Source organism: Clavelina lepadiformis, chromosome 5, assembly GCF_947623445.1.
Source record: "Clavelina lepadiformis chromosome 5, kaClaLepa1.1, whole genome shotgun sequence".
Classification (NCBI taxonomy): Eukaryota; Metazoa; Chordata; class Ascidiacea; order Aplousobranchia; family Clavelinidae; genus Clavelina; species Clavelina lepadiformis.
The window spans coordinates 3,384,151-3,392,372 of record NC_135244.1 but is presented as its reverse complement, the minus strand read 5'-3'; the positions used below and the strand labels follow the sequence as shown (position 1 = coordinate 3,392,372).

Genomic DNA, 8,222 nt, shown 5'->3' with positions numbered 1-8,222 from the left:
CTTTGTGTTTTTTGTTTTAGTGTCTCGTACATATACAGAATTAACATCATTTTAGTTGGTTTGAACTTGCGAGACTGAGCAGGCTTTCTTTGAAACCAAATTAGCGGCGATATCGTAAAGTGAAAGAAATTGAGCTGTAATTACAATTGTCAATAAAGCGTTTTGCACGTGCAAAATGATTATTCGCTTTTTATGCGCTGTTTTACGTCACCTGCTACCTTCTGTCCAGAAAGGATTATGTATTGTGGCTGAAAATTCTACCGGGAGAGATTTGTTTTTCAAAACGAGAACCTTATTTATCGCCTACTTTGTTTGAAGCACCCCGCACACACTATTTGCTAACATTCGATTTTAATCGAATTTACTTATGGCTTAGGATAGTGCAAAAGATTGCTAAATTGGTTCCACTTGTAACCACTGGAGTGTGACAAAAGCAAAACACTTTAAGCGTACCACTGAGTTTGGAAAAAGTTCAGAGCAAAAACTGATAGTTTAGGACAAAACTTTTGCTAGCAAGGTCTGGTGTCACGTTTCATTGAATGTGTGATTAATGTGAAGTCAAAGAGATTCGTGAGAAAAAGGCTAAATGTTTCAGCTGAACTTGCTCGAGGCGTAAACAGGTTATTTTGGCAAAATTTGGTTTCAGGCAGGCTTTGTTTATTTTAAACTTTTAAAACAAGGTGTTTCGGAACTTTTTCCAGTTCATAGGAACAGTTTAATACCGGCCTACAGCGTTTCAACCATAGCCAAGGTATCTATTTAAAGTATATTTTGGGATTAAACAAGTTTCGAATTAGCTTAAAAGAAACGCAAAACACTAGAAAAATGGCGCTAGTCCCTGTTCATGCATTAAAACCCTTATTCCGACTTTATGTTCGTCATTTGCAAGGTGTCACGAGTGGATTCTTGTGAAGACTTGTTTGGTGAGACGTAAAGACAGAAAAAAATGCATTGCCACCATTTTATCGAAAATAAAGTATTGCTGCAACACAGGCAATCCGTCTGACTTTGATAGAAATTGTCTTCCCAGTTGATGTGGAACAGTTGTTGTTTTTCAGTGTCACAGACAGTGCTGTAACCAAGTCATTTTTTAGGACTTGAGTCAAGTCATTTGGGATGTTGTCTTAGGTCATGTCGAGTCAAAGTACTAATTGGATCAAGTCAAGCTAAAATATAATGCAAGTCGAATCAGCTCAAAATGACAAGGGTTATCTTTTGTTCACAAAACTGCTAGAACGTCGTAAATTTGTGACCAGGAAGTAGGCATGTTTGGTAAGCCAGCAATGGACATGTTTGCTGTGGAGTTACTGCTGTTATCTGTGCTAAGCGGAGTTAGCTCTCAGACTGTCACCGAAGACGAGGCAAAGTGTGGACAACAAACCACTATCAACTACGTCTACGGAGCTGACAACGTGCAAACACCTGAAATGGGCGTACGCGTGCCTAGTCAACTTCACGCGGGACCACCTGGAAAATCAGGCGCTCCAGGGCAAAAAGGACAAAAGGTGGGCACAAACACAACAAATGATAATAAAATTGGCATCTGTAGCCTACAGACATAGCAGGTAACATTTAATGATTTCCGAGTAACCTTACGAAATCTTAAACAAAGCACACATAACTGGTCAGCTGCAGCAAGTTGTCATTCATTTTTTTCGGATCGTCTTTATTTTTTTATATTCAGGGAGACGCGGCAGGAACAGCTTATTTACAATCTGAAATGCAGATGCTGAAAGACCGAATAACTACATTAGAAAGAGAACTGGGTTGGGTTTATCTTCACTAAGCTGTCTTCTGTTTTTTAAATACATGAAAAGAAAGAGAGAACCGTTCTTTCTCCAAAATTAATAATTCTCCAAATTCCTCGCCAATTGTAACGTTTTCTATTGCAAATACAATGAATTACATAAGCATTTACATTTTAAACTACTCAACTTGTTTATTTGTACAGAAAAGAGAACTCTACCGCTCTCTTGTGATTATATCAATGGAACTGAGACAGATTCGGGCAATTATTTAATTTCTCCTAATCCAAACTTTCCGTTTATCGTTCACTGCAAGTTTTCTGGCTCTATAAGAGGTAATTTTATCGTATAGATTCCCTATCATAAACATATCTTATTTTTGCATTTCATTAGACTGCCAAGAACAATGATTTAATTTAATCAATAATATTACAAATTTTGGAAACAGAAACCGTTATTGAACACAACTCCAAAGATGAAGTTAGAATCAATGGGTGTGAACCAAACTATTGTTATCGGCGCAAAATAACCTACGCAGCAGCATTGTCACAGATTACTGCATTGATTCAACAATCAAGTAACTGCAAGCAGTACATAAAGGTTTGGAGATTTTCTAGGTTATGTTGGACTATCCAAGTACAAGTAGCCTTTAATAATTGAGTTGCTAACTTTAGCATGCTTCCCAGTTTCTATGGCTACTTGTAACAAATAAAGCGCTTTCTAAAGTTTATCGTAAATTATCCATTTTTTTCATGTTCAAATCCCAGCTTCGATGTAATGGAGTACTATTTAACCACGCCTCTGGTGGTCGGGCAATTCAGTGGATATCACGAAGCGGAACGCCGGTTGAATATTGGGGAGGAGCTACTTCTCTTAGACCGGGATATTGCGCATGTGGAGAAACAGGTGATTAAAACTTATTTTAAGTCCTTAAATGCTGTTTATGGAGTATCTCGTGGGCTTAGTTGTCAGTGTTTTGGATCATTTTGACGTACTGAAACTAGTTATTTCCATGCAAAAGTATAACCACGCTAATTGTGCAATCCCGATGAAACGTTTCAATAATCTTCACCAGTAGGCTAAAGCAGTGAAAGCATTGAATCTCTACTTAACAATTATTACGTTTTAGGTAGCTGCCGTGAAACCAATCGCAAATGTAATTGTGATTCCAACAAAGGCCCAGAGACATCAGATGAAGGTTTCTTAACCGACAAAAACACATTGCCAGTTATGGAAGTGCAGATAGGAGATAACGGCGATAATTCAGAAATTGCTTGGTATTCGTTGGGTCCCTTAATATGCAGTGGCCGCGCATGATGTACGGATAACGCTTGATTACAATTTTTATTATCAAACGAAACAAGTTGAAATTCTGAGAGTTGTGTACATAGAAATATACTCCAACAACAGTTATTTTTGGTTTTGCAGTCATTCAGAACTTATAAAATACGCTAATAGATTACTCGTAAATTAAAAAAGTAACGTTTCGAAAATAAAAAATCCAGAGCAAACGTAAATCATTTATTTTCAGGCAATTTGTTTTGTTCCGTTATATGAACTGTTGCTTGTCGTCTGAACGAACTCGATAGAAATCAAATAACACGGAGTTTAGATTTGCAAAGTTAATGTTTTTGAACCGCGTTAATCAAATTTTATAGCCTAGTAAAATAAAAACCAGAATGTAGTTTGGCACTCTGAAGGTTAACTTTATTTTTGTCCTTTTTATATAATTTAAATTTACACAAGACCAAACTTTCCACTTTTTGTCTTCAGTTAACAGGAAAGGTTTAGGCCTAGGCTAGACTTACAAATGGAGTTTGAGGATCGGTTTCAGTTACTTAATCACCCATAGGCTGTAGGCATAGATTGAACTAGATGCCTAGGTTTTGAATTTTCGTGCGTTAGATGCAGGACTTTTCTTACCAGTACCAAAAACAACATTGTGAAGATGTACAGGTGGGCAGTAGGCTACCGGTACTTTCGAGGTTGGCCACTTGGCATACTGTTTTATGGTAAACCTTCTTTAGACCTCCTTAGTGTCTGTATTGCGACCTACAGCGTGCGGGTACAAATAGGCTACATTAAATTTTGCTGTTGATTGAGAGAAAGTTAAGCATTTTATAACCAGTAAGTTAGTAACCAGTTTCTCATGTCTAAACTAGGACTAATGCTGTCGAAACATGATCTTTTTGCCTCATATCGGTAGGATGGGTAAAGCAACTTTGATGCACAGTCTAAGTATGGAGATTTTTACATGGAATCAGCTAGGTTAGTGCTAGTCTAACAGTCATGCCATCCAAATTGGAAAGTTTTCTTCTTAGTGCAATAATAAAAATTAAGTGTTCATATTATGGCCGTTGTTTCATTTTGATTGCTCGGGGGATTTCTCACCCAAAAACAGCAAATTTTCTATCTGATATACCATGACTCATTAGGAACATTTTGCTTGCTTGCAATAACACCATTTTATGTATCAAGTTAAAAGCTATACCGGCCACACAGATTTATTGCAAGCCTGCATAAGATTACAGTACCGTTAGTCTAAGTGTTCTTGACTGAATTTTTATTTGTATGTAGGCTATGGTAGTCTATAGTGTTCAACTCACAGATAAGCCATAGATAATACCTACCCGTAGGTGCTGATATCCCACTTTAATTTTCCAGTTTTCAGTAAACGCTTTTCAAGCATTCCCTGTATTACTTATGCAGAGTGCTGACCCAATTTGAGTAACGGCTGCCATCTTTTTTTTAGTTGTAAAATTTTTTCTTAATTTGCAAGGATTTGGCTCAGGTGACCATTGGTAGATTTAAAAGAGAAAGGAAGTGGATAGATCAAATATGTGTATTATTAAATATTCTAAGCGATTGAAAAAAAGCTGGCTAGCAAGATGGCGACCTTTACCCGCAGAAAGTTTAGTCACTGGTAGATGAATGAATATAGGACCTACTTAGATTTATTAAATATAATATATAGGCCCTACTTAACCAAACTGGTCTGTCATTGACCTATTTTCTTATGCGGTTATTGAAAACTTGAAAGAACTCTTTATTTTCCACCCCTGAATACAACGGGTTTGGGTCATACATCTATTTAATGGAAGATTGGCTGCATTGTAATCATTGTTTTGTGCCTTTCCATAACAAGCCAAAGGGTTGCGCTTTTTACCTAACCAACTGCGCACATGTCTTCTGTTCCAACTGTGAAAAAGAAGGTAAACATTACATGCATGGTACTAAAGGTGTAGTGAGCTAAGCCAGAAAATGAAGCCATTCGTTGTGTTAGCACTTAGCATTGCAAGTAAGCAGTCACTAATTGTGCTACTATTTGTTGCAGCAACTTCTCCAGTTTGTGAAGTCTGCAAACAAAAATGCTGTACCACACAACTCAACGAAAAGGTGTGAATGTAAAATTGCAAACTTAATTTTTCGAAAACAGTTTTGATCATTCTTTCCGAAAATTGCAATGTTTTTACCTTTTTCTTACAGCTAGATGCAAGTGTGGCGATGTTTTTCAAACCATCTGCGAATTTACATAAGAAAGCATTGGAGGTAAATATTTAAACTTGCCATCATTCCGTATCCGTATTAGTCTACATATGCAAGCAACAATTGTTTCAGGTGGAAAATTTTCAAAGCAAACAACGTAAGATGTTCTTTAAGGCCTTGGCGCAGAAGGTAAAATTGACATCTATGATCTACGCATAACAAGAACAACTGGTTGCTTGATAAACTATCCGAATGCATCTTTTACATGTTCAGTTATAAAACAAAACTGAAATTATTACTCTATATCTTCACAGGATGAACACCATGCTAAGCTATTACGTGGTGCAATGGAAACTGTTGAGTGAGTTGTTGTTTGCACTCAGTTTATGCGAAACCAGAGTAGGCCTACATGAACGTCACGTGTTTATAGACAATAAGTTTCATTACTTGTACTTTCCAGGCATTTAAAAAAAGAAAACGCTGAACTTAAAAGAATCATAGTTAAGAACAGAGCGAACATCAGGCAAGATTTGCTTTTATTACCATTTTACCATATTTTTTATTAACTTTAATACTAATAAATAATTTATATACGTGTTTGTTAATTGTAGCATTTCACCAAAATCACCACGGCATCCATCCCCCACTGCAGGTTAGTTTTAATAAATTTCAATGCTGTAAGCGGTAAGGTATCAATGCATGTTGTAAAAGCAATAACTTTGAACCTATGATCCCAAGTTTAATGTCATAGTTACTGGATGGGGAATGAAGTTAGGGCAATTATAACAGTATTGCAATACTAACTTTGAGCATACCGTTATTACCGTATCAGTTATCACTAATCCCAAAACTGTCATTGATACAAATGAGTAGAATAGCTTTTGTAGGTTTCTACTTTTTAGCTTTAAAAAGGATCTGTAGATATTTCTTCGTCTTATACAAACATCTAGATCGATCACCACGTTCATCGCCATCTCACTCCCCGCAGCGAATATCTCCAAGTAAAAGCCACAAAACTCCGCCTACGCACATTCCACGGACGTCTCACACACAATTTCCTTCGCACAATCCCCTACACCCGACCGACAGGAAGCCTCCACCCTGTTACAGCAGTGCACCTTGCACGTAAGTAATTTGTCACTTTGCGCTAAGGCCGCACTTACACAAGTTGACGTATACAAGAAGATTAAACTTGTGTGAAAATGCTACTTACTCACCGCACTTTTGAATACCGGGAGAGTGGACGTGAACAGCTCAAATGTTTAACTATTCTTGTAATTTAATTCAGACCGAATCAAATTGGTGTTATTGGTGGCCACCAGCATCTAATGAACGTAAGTTTGTGTTGTTTTAAATAAATACCGAAGTGCATATGCGGCATTTATCCTGCTGGCAAAACGCTATTGTTTGCAGACTGCAGAAAAGAAAAGAGTTTCTCTGAGATCTCCCCCGGTTGATGGAAAGATATGTGAGTGTTCGTAACCTACCGATATTTCAGTGTTGGATTTTTACATAAACTGACTGTATACAGCAAGCAGAGTTTGACTAGACACTCGGCGTGGACTGAATTAGCAAAATCAAAGCACACTATCATTTAACGCATAATTATGATGCAATGCTGAAGTCAAAATCATAACATTTACACTTGAGCAAAGCAGATTGTATCAACAGCAGTTTGCAAATATTTACCTTTCACACATTCTGTAGATTCGCCAACCAACAAGTCTCCATCCAAACCTCAAGCCTTCAAGTCGCAGGGAATAATTTCTCAGCCTGCGATGTAAGTTTCCGTGGAAGCTTTTTTGCGTCGGTCACATTATTATTCGTGTGTCCTCGACCTCCGATGTTAATTGCAAGTTTGTTTATTAGAAAAAGATCCTATCCCGGATCATTGTCATCTTATCCTTCTGCACCGTCTCCTGCGTCTACATCCGTCCTCCAGAAGCGCAATTACAACTTCCCTCAACCCTCACCGAGTGAGTTCTGCGGTCCAGTGTTAGGCTTCGTTCATAAGCAAAACACTTCACTGAGGTGTCTTTGCTTTGCTATGAATAGCAGAGAGATGTGGTATTAATTATTATTTGCCTTTTGCTGGCTCTTGTAGTTTCACGCAACCGTGTAAAAAATTTTCAGGATTGGTTGAGAGTATAGCCCCAAATTGATTTAATAACTGGAATGTATGTTTCAGATTCTTTAGATTGACTCTGATAAAAATGTTTATATTTCAGAACCTTTTGGTACAACGCCACCTTCTACACCAAAGTTCCCAAGATCAATCAGGTATTAAAGAATAAAAGATTTATTTTGTATCAATAACCAAAAGTAAATGAAAATTGCATTTTCTACAGCGCGTCATGCCCAATAACCCCGGAGAATAAACTCCACGCATATTACGCCATGTTAGAAAAACGGCGCCGCTGAGTCAGTGTAAACCGGACTTCCCCCGACTCGATACCTGACGTTGCGGAAGTTTCTCATTTCCGCCGTTGGATTTTTATTTTCCTGGCCCAGTTGGCTTCTGTTATGGTCGAGCGACATTGAAGATGGAAAAGTAAAATTTGGTATAGGAAAGTTTTATTTTTGCTTTGGTCGTTAGTTTTTTTTAAAACTTTGCAATGTACTGTTTTATTTCAAATGAAATGTGTTTGGATTTTTGGCTCGTAATTGCCATGTAAAGCGCTCGTATAGTTGGTTCTTTAGACCCTTAATATTTTATTGTTACGCAGTATAAATATATCTACATCTTGCATGACTGGTTTTATCAAGTGTACTTGTTATTGCAACGTCTTGAAATGCCAGGAACAGATGTTTAGTTCATATTCGCTGCCTTAACTGTCGTGACATATACGCTTGAATATACTTGTACGCTTGAATTTGTATAAAGCTGGTTGCTTGATACAAGAAGTCAAACAGAGGAAAAAACTTTTTCAAGTAAACAAAATTGCAAAGAAAACTGTGATCGGACTAACAATATATTACTGTACATCGCTA

At 37.4% G+C, this 8,222-nt stretch overlaps 2 protein-coding genes across 2 annotated transcripts; both read left to right on the top strand.

The window, feature by feature from the left end:
* The first annotated feature begins 1,220 nt into the window (after nt 1-1,220).
* LOC143460399 (contactin-associated protein-like 5) lies at nt 1,221-3,262 on the top strand. Its single transcript, XM_076957889.1, has 6 exons — nt 1,221-1,505; nt 1,685-1,766; nt 1,952-2,080; nt 2,194-2,345; nt 2,513-2,651; nt 2,875-3,262. The coding sequence occupies exons 1-6, from the start codon at nt 1,266-1,268 to the stop codon at nt 3,060-3,062; spliced, it is 930 nt and encodes a 309-aa protein (XP_076814004.1). The 5' UTR covers nt 1,221-1,265; the 3' UTR covers nt 3,063-3,262.
* Nucleotides 3,263-3,409: 147 nt separating this feature from the next.
* LOC143460398 (uncharacterized) lies at nt 3,410-7,983 on the top strand. The gene is made up of 14 exons (XM_076957888.1): nt 3,410-4,957; nt 5,080-5,141; nt 5,232-5,294; nt 5,364-5,420; nt 5,546-5,592; nt 5,692-5,754; nt 5,843-5,883; nt 6,182-6,356; nt 6,520-6,565; nt 6,645-6,699; nt 6,939-7,011; nt 7,101-7,207; nt 7,460-7,511; nt 7,580-7,983. The coding sequence occupies exons 1-14, from the start codon at nt 4,840-4,842 to the stop codon at nt 7,650-7,652; spliced, it is 1,032 nt and encodes a 343-aa protein (XP_076814003.1). The 5' UTR covers nt 3,410-4,839; the 3' UTR covers nt 7,653-7,983.
* Nucleotides 7,984-8,222: the final 239 nt, after the last annotated feature.

Excerpts from the sequence above, each read along its gene's own strand:
- LOC143460398 (XM_076957888.1), top strand. The coding sequence starts at position 4,840 with ATGGAAGATTGGCTGCATTGTAATCATTGTTTTGTGCCTTTCCATAAC. Across the intron at positions 5,755-5,842 it reads AAGAACAGAGCGAACATCAG|CATTTCACCAAAATCACCAC; the intron begins GCAAGATTTGCT and ends TGTTAATTGTAG. Across the intron at positions 7,208-7,459 it reads CTTCCCTCAACCCTCACCGA|AACCTTTTGGTACAACGCCA; the intron begins GTGAGTTCTGCG and ends TTTATATTTCAG.
- LOC143460399 (XM_076957889.1), top strand. The coding sequence starts at position 1,266 with ATGTTTGGTAAGCCAGCAATGGACATGTTTGCTGTGGAGTTACTGCTG. Across the intron at positions 2,081-2,193 it reads GTTTTCTGGCTCTATAAGAG|AAACCGTTATTGAACACAAC; the intron begins GTAATTTTATCG and ends TTTTGGAAACAG. Across the intron at positions 2,652-2,874 it reads TTGCGCATGTGGAGAAACAG|GTAGCTGCCGTGAAACCAAT; the intron begins GTGATTAAAACT and ends ATTACGTTTTAG.